Source organism: Myotis brandtii, unplaced genomic scaffold, assembly GCF_000412655.1.
Source record: "Myotis brandtii unplaced genomic scaffold, ASM41265v1 scaffold50, whole genome shotgun sequence".
Lineage (NCBI taxonomy): Eukaryota > Metazoa > Chordata > Mammalia > Chiroptera > Vespertilionidae > Myotis > Myotis brandtii.
Window position 1 is genome coordinate 780,541 of NW_005369061.1, and position 15,989 is coordinate 796,529.

Below are 15,989 nucleotides of genomic sequence, written 5' to 3' on the forward strand. Positions count from 1 at the left end.
CACGGTGCTGCGCGGCCAGACGGCGTCCGCTCTGTCCCGCGCTCAGGGCGGAGGAAGTGCCTAGTTGTTAGCGAGATGCTTGGGGAGACGGGGAGCTTGGGCTTGACCTCCAAGGGGTGGCGAACCGACGGGTGGCCCTGGACTGGCTGGGAAGTTACAGGCCACGCCCTCTGACCAGGTCACACGACTCCACCCACGAGAGGTAAAGCGGCCGAGGCCACCCCAGTTCTACAGACGCGAACCACCCGTTGTCTGTGGAGCTGGACCGCTGGCTGCGCCCAGCAGAGGGCGCTCTCCCTTCCTGCCCACGGGGGAGGGCGGCTTCCTCGAGGGGGAGGGCGAGCAGCACTCGCCCGAGGAAGCAGGTTCACCCCCAGCCCTCTGCGCCCCCCTCACACACACTGCCCCCAGCCCTCTGCGTGGCCCCGGCTCTAGGAGGAAAACAAGTCATGCGGAATGAAATCTTTTACTAAGTGTTCAGTCTGTGCCTCCTGCGTGGGCGTGTGTGTGTGTGCGCGTGTGTAACGAGCCTCCCAGCCTCTACAAATGCTACCCCCAGGCTCCCCGAGACCCTGACAAATGAGCTCAGGATCCACCAGGCACCCTCTTCCCTCAGAGCCCTCCCTACACGGAAGTTCAGAAGGAACCCCAGGCCGCAGGCGGGCGGGCGTTCCTCCCCAGTAAAGGCAGACAGGGAAAGCCTCAGGTTTGAAGCCTCTTTAATTTGTGCCTCAGAATCAGTCTGGTGCCCCTGGCATCAGGGAGGGGGTAAGAGGAACCGTTTCTCTTTGTTCTTTCCTTCCATCCCTTTTGTGTCCCTTCTGAACCTCCCGGCTGAGCCAGGAAGGCCCGTCAGAGAGAACCTGGGTCAGGGTGTGCCATGGGCCCCTGCCCCTGGCAGGGTCTGTGCTTCTCTTGGTGGGTGGGGTGGGCGGGGAGAGCCGGGGGTTAGCACCATCGGATGAAGGGTTTTAGAATCAGCCCCTGGGAGGGGGCAAGTGGGCGCACAACCACGGAGGGCTAGCAGCAGCTGGTGGGACGGGATGGGTGGTGGTGCCTGGGCCTTGGGCAGCCCCTCTGCATCCAGTCTAGTGTAGGGTCTAGAGCTTGCCCCCAGCCCAGTATGCCCCCCATTTGCCAGAACAGCATGTGGGAGCCAGGCAAGCCCAGGTGTGGGGGGCCACCTTGGGCACCCTCCCTGATCACAAAAAAAAAAGTCTTGGGGAAGGGGTCTCCAACCTCTGGCTGCCCAAATTGAAGCTGGGACCACCCTGAGACCTGGGAGGGGTGTGGGGGCTGGGGGAGCTGGGCACCCCGCTAAGTGCACTTGACGCTGAAATGCTGGAGTGGGGGAGGGGCTGGGCCCTAGACGTGCTGGTTTGCGTCTGGAACAAAGCAGCAACACAGCACTTGGGGAGCTCAGCTGCCCCCAGGGGTGAAGAGCGGAAATGCAAAGGCTTCACAGGCAGTGTCCGGGGGTGGGGTTAGTGAGCAGGAAGTAGGGCCAGCCAGGAGCAGGGCTGGGGACACTGCTCCTCTGAGGACTGGTCTCCCGCTCAGGACCGCCTGGCTCTGCCCTTGGACAGGGGAGAGGGCTGAGGGTCAGTTACAGCAAAGCAGGGGGACCAGGCCGAGCCAGCTGCCTCCTGGCCTGGCCATGCTGACCTCCTCCTGGTCTGGTGCCTGGTGCATCCCTACGCCCCCAAGGCGGTGGCTCTGGTCTCCAGCCACAGCGCCTGTGCCTGGGCCAGGGCGTCTCGCTCCGGTGGGGCTCCATGGCGTGGCCGGAGGCCGGACAGCGGCACTACTGCTCGGTCAGTGAGAGCCTCAGGATCCGCTCCAGTTCCTCCTCCTCCTGGCGCGCCCGTCGCCGCCGCTCCTCCTGCTCCTGCGCGGACAGCTCCATGGCCAGCCGCAGCTGCTCGTCGTAGCTCCGGAACACGTGGCTGCCAGGGCTGGGCCGAGGGCTGGGCCCCGCTATGGGGGCGGCGGGCTGGTGCTGTGGGGTGGGCGGGTTGCTCCTGGGGGCAAGGACGACACATCCAGGGCTCCGGGCGCAACTGAGGGTGAGCGGGGCGGGAGCCAGCATGGAGGCCCCAGGACCGAGCAGTCCTGCCACCCTCAGTCCTGCTCACCTCCCTGGCTCCCACCCGGTGTGGCAGATCCCAGTCCCTACAAAGCCCGTCCTCCCAGGGGGCAGCAGCCAGCACATGTGGGCATCTTCTAGAACCCTGGCCCCGACACCCGGCCTGGTGAGGGTCTGGAGGCCATGAGGCCTGGCCCCACACCGGCCACTTTAGGAGTACTGCTCACCCACCCCCTGAGCCAGAAAAGGCTATGGTAGAAACCATCTTGATTCCGATAGGTCCCTGGTGAGGGGACCACAGTTCCTCTGGGCCAGGAGGGCTGTTCAGTGGGCTGTGTCCTCACCCCGTGACAGGGTCTTGGGGTTTGTTGTGCGTGGGGGGGTGGGCATCTCCCAATCCTGGTGGCCACTGACCTGTCCTGTCGGCGACCCTCGCAGGACACGGGGTGAGTGCCCGGCTTGCTGTTGGTTAGCGCCTCCCAGATAGTGACCTGGAGGGAGAGGGCGGGGCCAGTTGGCTATCGTGGCACCGCAGTCAGGTGGCCCCGTGCGTCCAAGGGGACGAACCTGGTCATACTCACTGCCTGCCTCAAGCAGGCTCTGCTGGATGGCAAACTGCAGCAGGTCGTCGTCATCGTCATGGGTCGCGGCCTCCCGCTGGCCACCCAGCACGCTGTAGCCCCGTGGGGCCTCGAACAAGGTGGGAGAGATCTCGCATCCACGGCAGGAGGCTGCGGGCAGGCCGAGGTCAGAGTGGCTCCCCAGGAAGGGGACGAGGGCTCTGGAGAGGGGGCTGGGCGAGCGAGCTCAGAGGGGGCAGGGCTCACTTGTGGAACTGGAGCTACTGACGCTGGAGGAGTCGCTGCCAGGGGAAGGGGTCTCGCTGCTGGGGCTGCCTCGCACCGAAGGCACGGGCTCGTCGCAGCCATTGAGGTTCCCGAAGGTGATGCGGGCGTTGAGGATGTGGAAGATCGGGATTTCTGAGGGTGAGGAAACCATCAGGTGCCACCACCCACCCCCTCACACTGTAGACCCCCACTCTCCCTCATCTAAACCCACCCCCAGCCCCACAACAGCAGCCACGGGGAAGTGGGAATGGGGGCTCACCAATCTTGACAGGGAAGCCAGGAGGCAGGCGCAGGGTAATGAAATCCCGGAGCTTGGCGAAAAGCGCATTGCTAACAGCCATGAGGTCGATGATGGGAGCTACCTGCTCACACAGGGACAGGGGATGCTCCTCACAAAGCCACAGCTTGGCCTTGAACCTGCCGCCCCAGGATCCCAAGGGGTGAGGGACATTGTAGGAGTGATGCTCCCAGAACCTTCTGGAGCCCCTGGCCCACCTCCCCGGCCGTCCTGCCCTGCCCACCCCTCCCTAGCAGCAGCAGGGGTCTCACTTCTGTGTCTTGGTGGTCAGTTCCATGGGGCGGCCCATGTCACGGTTGCCAAGCTCAAAGTTGGGGTTGAAGTACTCTTCTGCGGTGATGGCAGTGGGGTTGGCTCGGCTCAGAGTCTGGGTGATCAGGGTCTGTACCGCATGGGGAGGGGCCCATGAGCCCTCCGCAGCCTCTGATGCCAGGCCAGCCATGTGTATGACAGGCCCAGAGCCATCCCCACTGCCACTGTGGAGCTGGCACGGTCTTGGGCACCGTGGAAAAGAGGTCCTCGCAGGCACACTAAGCAGGACACCTTCCAGGCCTTCTCCTGAGCCACATCCATACCTTCCCACCAAGGGGCACCCCTGGCCCACACTCACCCCATTTTGGGGGCCCCCGTGCTGCTCAGCAATTCCCAGGAAGGACTGCAGCGGCGTCTTGCAGCCTGTAAGAAACGTGGCTTCTTGGAGGACACTGCAGCCCTCGGAAGTAACGGCACCCAAGTCCGAGGCGGGAGGCTGGTTCCTGGGGGCGGGGGGCTGCTTATCCACACCAACATCCAGGCACCTTCACCTGAAGGGGCTGAGACGCGGGGGGCGGGGCCAGGGCCACTATTAGTCTAGCTGGCATAGAACGTAGGCCTCGGGCTCAGGGTAAACTTCCAGGGTCACTCTCCAAGTTGATGACACTGGACAAAAAGTACCTGCTTTGGTGAAGAGTTTTGGAATATGCATGCGCATGTGTTTTCTTTCAGGCACTTCCATGTTCATTTGTTCTCCTGTGAGGTAGGAATTATGTCTCTCTGCTTTAGACACAGTAAGTGATGCCCAGAAAGTCAGGTGTAGTATCAACGGGCACAGAGAATCAGTGCAGGGCCCCTGACTTTCTGCCTAGGCTATGTCTCACCAGGCCAGAAGGGCCAACAAAGAGCAGACATGACCCTTCTCTCCCTGCCCAAACCCAACGCCGACAGTGGTCATCGGCCCCTTCCCACTGAGCCCAACCAACTGTTGCCCTGGAAGCATCTTGGCAGCACTCTAGGCAGCCACCACCGGCCATGAGGACGTGGCCCTTGAGTTGAAACCCATTTGCCTGAATAGACTATCCTGGCTTTTGCAAGGACGTCAGAGGGATGCTGATGGTGTTCACGTGGAAGCTGGCTCCTCACAGCCCCCCAGGTGCCTCTGCCTCATTACCTTTGACCTTGCCCTTGTGCTGTTCTGAAAGATGCTCTGTCCGTGTCCGGGTGATGAGTTCCACATTGGATGCCCCATATACCTGGGGAAAGATGAAGAAGGGGCTCAAAGACAGCTCTGTCTCCCTGCTCCTGGCTCCCAAGGGCTTCCTGAACTCTTCCCGCAAGGAAGGGTCTGGGGCAGGAGACAGGGGAGCTGCTTGCTCCTATCTCCAGGCCCTTGAGCAAGTAACTCTATGACATCATTAATTCATTCTCTTATTCATTCAGCAAACATTTTGTGAGGAGTCTCTATGTGCTGGGCACTGAGGGGGCATCAGGGATACAGTGGTGAACAGCACAGGCAGACACCCCTGCCCTCCTGAGGCCCACAGTTAAGTTGGAGAGACAAGAAAATGGACAGTTACAGTGTGACAGGGACATGCCTTGGTGTGGGGAGCACAGGGCTGTGGGAACAAAATGCAGAGACTCTGACCAGCCTACGGAACCCAGGAGGCTCCCAGGAGGAAAATACAAGCCCTGCGGCACCTGCCAGTCCCTCCACTCAGCGGAGGCACCATGTGGCCTGGTGGGTGCTGTGGGGTCCCAGAGTGACCGACACAGTCTTCTTAAGGGTAGAGGCCTGGATTTGTAGGTGGCCAGGGTCTGAACCTCAGCTGACACTTACAGTTATGCGACCTTGTGCAGGTCATTCAACCACCCCAAGCCTCCTTTTCCTCCTCATAAAATGGGCTGATATCCTACTTCATAGAGTTGTTGTGAAGATTATTGAACCGTGGAAGGGGTTCAATAAACATCTGTAAAATGGGATTAATGGTAGTACTAACCTGAAAGGATTGTTATGAGGATTAAATGAGCACACATGTGTGTATGTCTGTGTGATATGTACGCCTGTATGGGTGTGTGTGTGCGTGTGTGTGTATATATGGTGTCAGAACGGTGCCTTGAACATGAATATAATAAGTGCTCAATAAGCCCTGACCATTCTCATCAGTTGCCTCTTACTCTAGTGCCCTGCCCTCAGTGCTGCATGGCTTCTGCACCCCCAAGGCTGAGAGAAGGTGTTCAGGAAACCCCGGCCCAGCTCCCTGTAGGCAGGAGTGTGGCGGGGTCTGGCACTGGGGAGCTATGGCCTCACCTTGGCTTCATACCCATTCACCACTTCAGTCTTCTCGCTGCGCCAGCCCAGGATGCCCGTCTTGTTCCTGAGGGATCACAGTGGTCCAGGTGAGCAGGCAGCCCACCAGGCTGGCTCCCGGCCATCGAGGCCATGCCCACTCACCTCTCAAAGGAGATGTTCCTGGTGTCAAGCTGTGTGGTGACAACAGGCGCAGTGAGCCGGCTCAGCACCTGCTCCTCCGTGGGCTGAGCAGCGGCCAGCAGCAGCTCTCGGTCCTGCCCGGCCAGCGCCAGCGTCTCCATGTACACTACCCGGCGGTCATGGTCGATCTCCATGACCACGGCACTGGTATCTGCCAGCCAGGGAACAGCACGGAGGTAAGGGGCAGCATGGAGCCGTCTCCGGCCTCCCCACCCTGCCCCACCTCCTGCTGCCTGACCTTGGCCCCTGAAGACGAAGCTGCGGTTCCCTCGCTGCCACGTCATATGGTCGAAGCCCAGGAGCGTGGTGTCTACCCGCAGGTTCTGCCCGCTCTTCCACACTCTGTAGGTGTCACTGGGGCAGATCTTGGACACCAGGGGCACTAGGTGGAAGGGAAGGTCAGAGGTGGCTTTGATTTGCCAGACCCTCCCAACGTGGGCCACCTCAGGGCATGGGCGTCAGGTGTGGCCAGGAAAGGATGAGGGAACTGATAGGAGATAAACTGCTCCCCCCCCACCCCCCACACACCACATAAACCACAGCCACTCAGACAGGAGCAATCTGAGGTCGGAGACAGGCATGTGACAGCTACCACCCAGTCCCTAATACCCGCCATCTGTCCACTCATTCACTCCATCTTTCACCCAGTCTTCCCACAAATGTTTATTAAACACCTACTGGGTGCCAGGCACTATTCCAGTCACTGGGGACACAACACTGAACAAGACAGGAGCCCTGCCCTCCTGGAGCTTACCTTCAAGCGAGGGGTGACAGGTAACAAACAAATGAGCAAATCATTGCAAAGAGAAGGAAATAATAATAATGGGGTTGAGACAGTGTCTGAGGCAGTGCGTGAAGGCCTGGCTGGTGGCGCTGAGCTGAGAGCCGAGAGATGAGGAGCTACAGTAAGAGCTGTGGGAAGGGCGCGGGAGGCAGGGGAGCAGCAAGTGCGAAAGCCCTGAGGTCCCGAGAGACCCGCATCAGCGCCTCTTACCCCAGCTGGTGAATTCCCACTTCATCTCCACGTAGAAGTCCTGGGCCTGGAGGATGAAAGGAGAGTGGCGAAGTCTGTGCCACAGACAGGGCTCCAGGGCTGCAGGGGGAAGGCTGAGGGGCTGGCCCTCACCTTGCGTAGCTTCTCCAGGAGCACGGGGATGCCCGCCAGCCGCTTCACCACCCGCTGGTAGTCCCGGTACCGCAGCACCAGCTGTACCAGCTCCAGGTCCCGGGTACTCACCGCCTCCTGAAGCACTGGGGGAGGGGGAGGCAGAGGCAGCATCACCGGGCGGGTGAGGATCGGATGCCGGGGAAACCCTGGCTGGGGGGCTGGGGTTGGCAGGGGTGCCCACCTGTCCAGCCGCTGCGGTTCTCCCTGCCCACGTCTGCACCGTGTGCCAGGAGCACACGGGCACACTCGAGGTGCCCCAGGGTGGTGGCCAGGTGCAGGGGAGTCCGCCCACGGGGATCCAGTTGCTCGATGTCCACCTGGAGGAAGAGGTGAAGACGAAGCCCTGGTCACTCCCGAAGCAGCCCCTCCGAACCAGAGCCTCTAAGAAGGCAGCCGCCACCTGCCGCCTGCCTGCGCATCTCACGCGGCAACGGGAGGGACGGACACAGTTAGCTGGGGCCAGGAGAGCGGAGAGGGGCTCGCGGGACAGGACAGGAAGTAACTCAGAGAGGGAGGGCTTCCTCCTTTCCCGTCCACCTAGGTCCCAACTAGGTCTGCTCCTCCACAGCCAGAGGGCTGCCTACGGAGAGTAAGCCTGGGGCTGACAGGTGGCCTAGAGAGGCTGCTGGCCAAGGAGGGCCGCTGAGACAGGACATATCCTAGGGGCCCAGGACCAAGAAGGGCCACCAATTTAGATCCCTGACGTTATCACTGAGATTTGGCTAACAGTTGCAGTAATGCATTATAGGAATGAAAGAATACGTTCATGGTACAACTTCAAACCCATGTCCAGTGCCTGTGGGACACTATGTATTATCATTGTTTTAAACATATTTTTAGTGAGTTCAGAGAGGAAGGGAGAGGGAGAGAGAGATAGAAACATCAATGATGAGAGAGAATCATTGATTGGCTGCCTCCTCCATGTCCCCTACTGGGGATTGGGCCCGCAACCCAGAAGGGCATGTGCCCTTGACCAGAATTGAACCCAGGACCCTTGAGTCCACAGGCCAACGCTCTATCCACTGAGCCAAACCAGCTAGGGCTGTATTATCATGTTATAAATCCTATCACTGTTTTGTGAATAGCACAATTATACTGCACACATATACAGGTGTACATATCACACAGACATACACACATGTGTGCTCATTGACACAGGTGTACATATCACACAGACATACACACACATCTCATTTAATCCTCATAACAATCCTTTCAGGTTAGTACTACCATTAATCCCATTTTACAGATGTTTATTGAACCCCTTCCACGGTTCAATAATCTTCACAACAACTCTATGAAGTAGGATATCAGCCCATTTTATGAGGAGGAAAAGGAGGCTTGGGGTGGTTAAATGACCTGCACAAGGTCGCATAACTGTAAGTGTCAGCTGAGGTTCAGACCCTGGCCACCTACAAAGCCAGGCCTCTACCCTTAAGAAGACTGTGTCGATCACTCTGGGACCCCACAGCACCCACCAGGCCACATGGTGCCTCCGCTGAGTGGAGGGACTGGCAGGTGCCGCAGGGCTTGTATTTTCCTCCTGGGAGCCTCCTGGGTTCCGTAGGCTGGTCAGAGTCTCTGTGTTTTGTTCCCACAGCCCTGTGCTCCCCACACCAAGGCATGTCCCTGTCACACTGTAACTGTCCATTTTCTTGTCTCTCCAACTTAATTGTGAGTCTCAGTGGGTTGAATGGTGGTGCGCCCCCCCCCCAAAAAAAAAGTCTACATCCTAATCCCCCATAACCTTTGAATGTGACATTTTTCAGAAAAAGGGTCTTTGCAGATATAGTATTTGTTAAGGATCTCAAGACGAAGTCAGCCTGGCTTCTCCAGGTGGGCCCTAAATCCAGTGATGTGTCTTTATAAGACACACAGAGGAACGACACAGAGAGGAGACGTTCCATGTGAAGACGGGGGCAGAGACCGGAGTTATGCAGCCGCCAGCCCAGGGATACTGCTGAGAGTTACCAGAAGCTGGAAGAGGAAGAATTCTCTTCTAGAGTCTTTGGCGGGAGTGGGGTGCTGCTGACACCTTCAGTTTGAATTTGCAACCTCCATAATTATGAGGAAATAAATTTTTTAAAGACTTTTAAAATTGATTTTTAGAGCGAGAAGAAGGGAAACACCGATGTGAGAACAAAGCACGCCCCCGACCAGGGATGGAGCCCGCACACTGGGCATGTGCCTGACCAGGAACTGAACCAGCAACCTTTCGGTGCGTGGACCATGCCCAACAGAGCCACACCAGCCAAGGTGAGAATAAATTTTTGTCTTAACTCATCCACTTTGTGGTAATTTTCTGTGGAAACTAATACAATGATAAATCCACAGAATCAAAAAATGCAATGAATCCCAAGAAAAATACACCAAAAAGGGGGGCAGGGGGAGAGAGAGAAAATTACACGAAAGTCCATCAAAATCAAATGTTGAAAACTAGGAAAATCTTAAAGGGAAATCTTAAAAGCATTTTGAAAAATGAGACACACTATGTATGAGAGAACAAACATAGGAAACCTTGCATATTTCTCATGAGAAACCATGCAAGCTGGAAGACAATAGCATGGACTCTTCAAAGTGCTAGGGGGGAAATGTCAAACTAGAATTCTATATCCTATAAAAAGTATCCTTTAAAAATAAAGGGGAAATAAAGATTTTTCATAAACAAACAAAAGTTAAGAGAATGTGTCACCAGAAGACGTTCAAGCAACGTTAAAGAAAGTTATCCAGGTGGCAGGGAAATGATACAAGATGGAAACTTCCATCTAAGAAATGAAGGCTGCCCCAGATGGTAAATTTGTGACTAAGTACAAGAAGGTCAATAAAATATTTAAAACCCACAAGAATAAAGAGATGTCAGCAGGTGAGAGATTTTAACACATCTTTAGAACATGGAAAGTGGCTGGAGCATTACTGATGTGGGAGCCTCGGCAAGTAGCAAGCCAGATCACCCCCTAGCGCTCCTGAAAGGTATAGAACAGGCAGATGTGGGAGTGAGGCTCAGAGGGAAACACGGGGCTGATTAAAACTCAGAATCCGCCCTGACCGGTTTGGCTCTGGATAGAGCGTCAGTCTGCAGACTCAAGGGTCCCAGGTTCGATTCCGGTCAAGGGCATGTACCTTGGTTGCGGGCACATCCTCAGTGGGGAGTGTGCAGGAGGCAGCTGATCGATGTTTCTCTGTCATCGATGTTTCTAACTCTCTATCCCTCTCCCTTCCTCTCTGTAAAAAATCAATAAAATATATTTAAATTAAAAAAAAAATAAACTCAGAACCCTTGGCCCCCTCTCCAACCTTATAATGCGGGGAGATGCCCCTTTGCCCTCCACAGGACGCCAGGGGGTTATTCTCTGTAGAAACTGAGCCTGAACTGCGCTGGACTCAGGAACATTGGCCTGAGGATGAGGTCATGGAGTGAGCAGTGAGAGCCCAGGCCCATCCCTGCCTCAGGTCCCCACCCACTGGCAGCCAGATGGCCCCATCCCACCCCTAGCAGGAGAACAGAGAAGCTGGAAACACCAAAGACCTCTGGGTACAGACATTTGGGGATCCTACAGTAAGCAGGCCAGCTTGCCACCCAATCCCCTGACAGTAGCACCCATGCATCAGTAAGCTCCACAGCCCTGTTCTTCTTTTTTTTTAAATTGATTTAAGAGAGAGAGAAACATGGATTTGTTGTTCCACTTATTTATGCATTCGTTGGTTGTTTCTTGTATGTGCCCTGACCGGGGATCGAACCCACAACCTTGGTGTATTGGGACGACGTTCTAACCAACTGCGCCACCAGGCCAGGATGCCCTATTCTTAAATATGCCCCCACAGCCAGGGATGACTGGACATTTGAGGAAAGCTGCCAACATAAAAGAGACCCAAAATCGGCAAATGGATTTTAAAAACCCAGAGGAAACACTGTCAATGCAGGAAACGGAAGAAAACTTTTTTGGAGGAAAACAGCAATTTACATCCTCAGAGAAATAGGAAAAGATCATTGTACTCAAAAACCAGAACGGGACATCGTGACCTCCCACGACCTCTCTTCTCTCCCTGGCTTTCTTCAGGTCAGCCATTCCTGGACAGCTGCACCTGCCCCAGTTCTCCCATCACAGGAAACAGTGCCTCATTCACTCCCTTTCCAGGTTAAAAAACTCCCAAACTCTCTTTATCTCTTCCTTTTCTCTCACCTTTCATATCCAATCCATCGGCAAAACCTGACCATATAGGCTCCACCTTCAAAACAGGCCCAGGGTCTTCTCAGTGTCATCCCCCCAGGCTGCCATCCTGCCTTGGACGTCCCCTCTCTCACCTGGTGGCCTAGATGCCTCCTCACTGGTCTCTTCATCCTCTCCCGACTCCATCCTTAGGTCCGGTCCCCACAGGGCCCATCGAGAGCAGCTACCACAATCCCTTGAAATGTTTCCCAGGTCCGTTCGCTCAAAACCTGTCCGTGGCTTCCCATCCAATAGCCCTGGACTTGAACTCATGTGCTCCCCGCCTCTCCTCCGAACTCCACTCCCACACACTGGCCTTCGCTGCAACCATCTTCTCCTGACGCCCAGGAGAGCCACTTCTCTCCGGTCGCTGCTCAAATGTCACCTCCTTAGAAAGGCCTGCGCCGACAGCCCATCTTAAATGACAGGTGCTGTTTGTCTAGCGATTGACCCTTATCTTGCGTTAGTTGTCTTTCCACATTAAACCGCTTGTTTGTTTCTTTCATGGTCTCCCTGACCTAAGCTGTGAGCCCCACAAAGGGAGTGTCCCTCTCGCTTCTGTTCAATGCTGGATGCCCAGTTCCCAGGCAGCGCCTGGCACATAACTGGCGCTTAATAAATAGGTGCACAACAAATACACAGATGACTATATATGAGGGACGGGGAGGGGAAGGCAATAAGTGTAAAACTGATAAACCACGGAATCGTTGTACAAGTACGCTGTTGATAACTATGGAGGTTAAAAAACACAATTCTAGAGTTCAAAGTAGTCGCCTCTGGGGAATGAGATGGGAGGTGGGGCGAGGCGGAGTGAGGACCTCGGCTTTTCATTAGAAGCCTTCTATCGACAGTTAAATATTTTAAAACACAGATATGAACTCCTTTGTCAAAAAGAAAGCACTTTAAATAGAGGCGGAGTGAGGACCGAAGCTTTTCATTAGAAGCCTATTGACAGTTAAATATTTTAAAACATGGATATGAACTCCTTTGTCAAAAAGAAAGCACTTTAAATTATGTATATTATTTTTATAACCTTGTGTTGGCATTTCTTCATTTTCAAGGATACCAGGAGCCTCAAAAAAGTGTACCTGGCCCCTGTGGCCCTCTGAGCTGTGACTTAGAAATGTGAGTGGCCCTCCTGCTGCCCCTCCACACCAGCTCCCCACAGGGGAAGGTGAGCATGGGTTGGGCTGGGACCCTCAGGGCCCCACCCTGGATAGGATGCTGAGCCCTGGGGTGGGACGGGGGAGGACCCACAGAGCCTGAGCTGGCTGGGCAGTCAGGAGGCCTTCCCGTGGGGCTGCAGCTGAGCCGTCTCAGCATGGGTTGGGCTGGGACCCTCAGGGCCCCGCCCTGGATAGGATGCTGAGCCCTGGGGTGGGACAGGGGAGGACCCACAGAGCCTGAGCTGGCTGGGCAGTGAGGAGGCCTTCCCGTGGGGCTGCAGCTGAGCCGTCTCACCAGCCCTGCCCCAGATGCTGCTGCTAACAAGGCCCCAGGGAGCTGGCAGGGCACCCAGCCCGGCCCCAGGGCTCCAGAAGCTGCCTGCCACCTGCCCCCTCAGGTACCTCAGTTCCAGGCTCCAGAGAGCAGCTGGCACTGCCTGCAGGGCAGGGGTGCCCCTCCTCACTCCCACTCCTCAAGAGACCTACCCACACCCTCCTTAGGTCCCCAGGGCACAGCTGTTTTCCAAGGGCCCTGCATATACCCAACCGACCAAGCCCCAAAGCAGCTCCCCCCACCTGCTCAAAGCAGAGCCTACAGTGCAAGTGGCACCTTGCCCCAGCCCCAGGTGGGAGAATTCATTAATATCCTCGGCAAAGCCCTGAAGCTATTTAATTGCTGGAATGAAAAGGTTTCCCATGAAACCCAACACCCGGCGCTCCCCACCAAGAGAATGGAAACTCTGAAACCCAGCAGGCCTCAGCTGGAGGCAAACGCAGGGGTCTCTCCAGCTTAAGAGCCAGGGCTCCCTGGGAGGTCCCCACTCCTGAGAGGTCCCCCCTCAAGCACACACACACACGTGCACATACCACAAGGATGCACTCTCATACTCCTGCCTCCACGCTCACAGTATGTGCGCACCCAAAGTGTGCAAGCACATGCGTGCCAGCTGCCCTCTGGCTCTACAGGTGTCTAGTCATGTGTAACACACGTGAGGGCTGCCAGCTTTTTAGCACACGCACACCCCTCACACCCACACGCACCAGCAGGGTGTATTTTCAAACTTGGTTAGCTTAGCAGAATCCTTTTGTTAGGTGAAATCTTACAAGGACACTCCAAATGCATAGACTACGCACAGGTGCTGGAGAAGAAGGGAGACGGGCCCGGTGGGTGAGGCCTTGCCTGCGCAGTCTTTGTCTCTTTTCCCTGGCCCCCTCCCTCCTCCAGCCCCAGGGGGACAGCTGGAGTCCGGTGTGGTCACTGCTTCTCCGTTCTCCCACCGGACCATGAGGTGTAGGGACAGCTATGCCTGAGTCACTCAAGGGGGAGGGAGGCAGGATGCTGCCTCCAGCTGGGTTGAGCAGGTGGGGGTGGCATCTGCGAACTCTCCCTTCACCCTGCCTCCTCCATCCTGCCCCACGCAGCCCCTCCCCTCAACCCAGACACATTGATTTTTGGTTTCTGGGGTTTGTGGCTCTCTCCCCTGAGCTTCCCAACTCACCAGCTGTGGTGACGGCCCACACCTGAACTGCTCACGTTGGGGGGGTGGGGGGAGGGGTCATAGGTGCTGGTGAACACAATTGGCACCTTGGGTGGGGCAGCCTCTGTCTGAGCATCCAGGGGCCCCACAATCCCATCTCGCCCGCCTCCAGGTCAGAAGGATGAGCGGGGGAACGCAGGAAGGAAGACCGTGGTGGGGGCAGCCCCAGGAAGAAAGATGTTTCCCTAGAATCACAGTCTGGCCCTCTCCAGAGTGCCTGTTGCCAGGGGAGGAATCCTGCTCCCCTCGGCCCTCCCACAGGGAGCTACACACTCTAGCCTCCCCCTCCCACCCCCAGGGAACACCAGAGACTTGTGACTCCAGAACCAGGGCCATGGCCAGCTGGCTGTGCCAACCGCAGGACTTTGCCAGCCAAGAGGGAACTGGCACACCCCAGCCCCCTCCCAACCTGGCAGGACATATGCAAAGCAGGAAACAGGGTACCCAGCAGCCATGTACTGCTGGGTGCCAGCTACGGGTGGTCATGGACCCTTCCCTTCACCAAAAAACACCCTCTCAGCACCTCCCATCTCTCTACCACTTTCTGCTTCCAGCCCCCAAAAGAGTTGGGGGTGGGCACTGAGCAAAGCCCATGAGCCTGCCATCCCATCCCCCTCTTCGGGCAGACGGCATTGCCAAGCCTGCCCACGGGAGGGCCTCTGCGGGGCTTTCTTGGAGTGAAGAAGAGGCAGCTATGCCAGGCGACAACCAGGGAAACCCAGATGCTGTGCTAGAGGAATGCCTGGCTGTTTTCTGTGACAGTTTGTGCCAGGAGAACCAGAGGCCAGGGACTCCCAGCTGGAATACCAGGAGTCTGTGGTGGTTTCATGATGCTGGGTGGCTGCCCTCAGGCCCACCCTCTGCAGGAAATGGTAGGTTGGGCACCTTCAGCTCTCCCTGGGAGCCTGAGGCCCTGGGGACTGAGCAGGCGCATGTGGATGCAAGGGTCATTCTGGGTCAGTCCTGAAGATAAGATACAGCCAGGGGCCTCTCCCTCCCAGACTGACTGGCACCCCCTTCTCGGCATGCGCAGAGCCAAGGAGAGGACTGGCCTGATTCCCTTGTGGTTGAACAAGGGTTAACCTCAACCAGTGCCCTATATTCCCCCTGGCCTGGATCAGATCAAGTGGTGTCCATTTCCAGGAGACACTAACTCACCAGGGCAGGTGGGGGTGGGGCAGTGGGAGAGTGGGGGTGGGGTGTACCTGGTGCCTGGTTTCTGTGGCAGCCTGAGAGGAGGGAAAGAGGAACAGGCACAGCAGCCCCAAACCACCCCTACCTGCAGCAGGTCCCAGAGCTCACCACCCCAGCCTCACCCCGGCACCATCTGTCAGAGAGGCCGGGGTGAGAGCCTTTTCCCCTGGGGCACTTTGCCTCTCTCCAATCTCTGCAAGAAAAAGGCCGCCCACCTCTCCAGCAAAGGATGTGACTGAGGGATTCTGGAGATTCAGCCACCAGCCTCTGTCTAACAACCCTTCAACCCACCATCCCTCAACCACCCCACCAGGAAGTTCCTCTCCACTCAGTCTTCAGTCCCTCCAGCTGTAACCTCTGCCGGAGACTTGTCTTCTTTTGTCCTCGGGGGGGACAGAGGCAGAGGAGAGCCAGAGACTGGACAGTCTGTGTCTCAGGGCCCTGCACTCGCACTGCACTTCCCCGTTCACACTCGCATCACCACCAGCACGGAGGCGCCCTGAGGGCAGGGCTGTTCACCTTCGCTCCCCAGGACCTACCACTCTGGCTTTCTTTTCCAGGCCCCTCTGGCTGAAAACCACTTCTGTGATGATGGGCAAATAGAGGCACGGTCTGAGGAGCAAGTTAGAGCATCCTTGTGTAAGCGGAGGGAGGATGGAAGTGGACACCCCAACCAGCCCAGACACTTGGAGGCTCGGGTCACCCCAACCCTTCTTGGGACTCCTCTGCAGAGATGG

At 56.8% G+C, this 15,989-nt stretch overlaps 1 protein-coding gene across 2 annotated transcripts; it reads right to left on the reverse strand.

The window, feature by feature from the left end:
* Nucleotides 1-702: 702 nt before the first annotated feature.
* On the reverse strand, nt 703-7,463 carry ANKRD13B (ankyrin repeat domain 13B). 2 transcript variants are annotated; one of them, XM_014548217.1, is made up of 14 exons: nt 7,328-7,463; nt 7,105-7,229; nt 6,973-7,018; nt 6,217-6,360; nt 5,940-6,129; nt 5,796-5,862; nt 4,659-4,740; nt 3,843-3,907; nt 3,484-3,614; nt 3,194-3,351; nt 2,914-3,066; nt 2,654-2,817; nt 2,501-2,577; nt 703-2,021 (listed from the first exon to the last, which is right to left on the reverse strand). In XM_014548217.1, exons 3-14 carry the CDS (start codon nt 6,995-6,997, stop codon nt 1,805-1,807), a joined length of 1,473 nt encoding a protein of 490 aa, XP_014403703.1. In that variant the 5' UTR covers nt 6,998-7,018; nt 7,105-7,229; nt 7,328-7,463; the 3' UTR covers nt 703-1,804. The 2 variants fall into 2 exon arrangements, with proteins under 2 accessions (XP_014403703.1, XP_014403702.1); XM_014548216.1 differs by lacking the exon at nt 7,328-7,463 and having other exon boundaries at nt 703-2,060; nt 2,668-2,817; nt 6,733-7,018; nt 7,105-7,147.
* Nucleotides 7,464-15,989: the final 8,526 nt, after the last annotated feature.

Bases quoted from the DNA above. Each gene is read 5' to 3' on its own strand.
- ANKRD13B (XM_014548216.1), bottom strand. From the start codon at position 6,262: ATGACGTGGCAGCGAGGGAACCGCAGCTTCGTCTTCAGGGGCCAAG. The intron at 2,818-2,913 runs GTGAGCCCTGCC...GCCTGCCCGCAG, and splicing joins CAGTAGCTCCAGTTCCACAA to CCTCCTGCCGTGGATGCGAG. The intron at 2,578-2,667 runs GTGAGTATGACC...CTCTCCCTCCAG, and splicing joins GAGCCTGCTTGAGGCAGGCA to GTCACTATCTGGGAGGCGCT.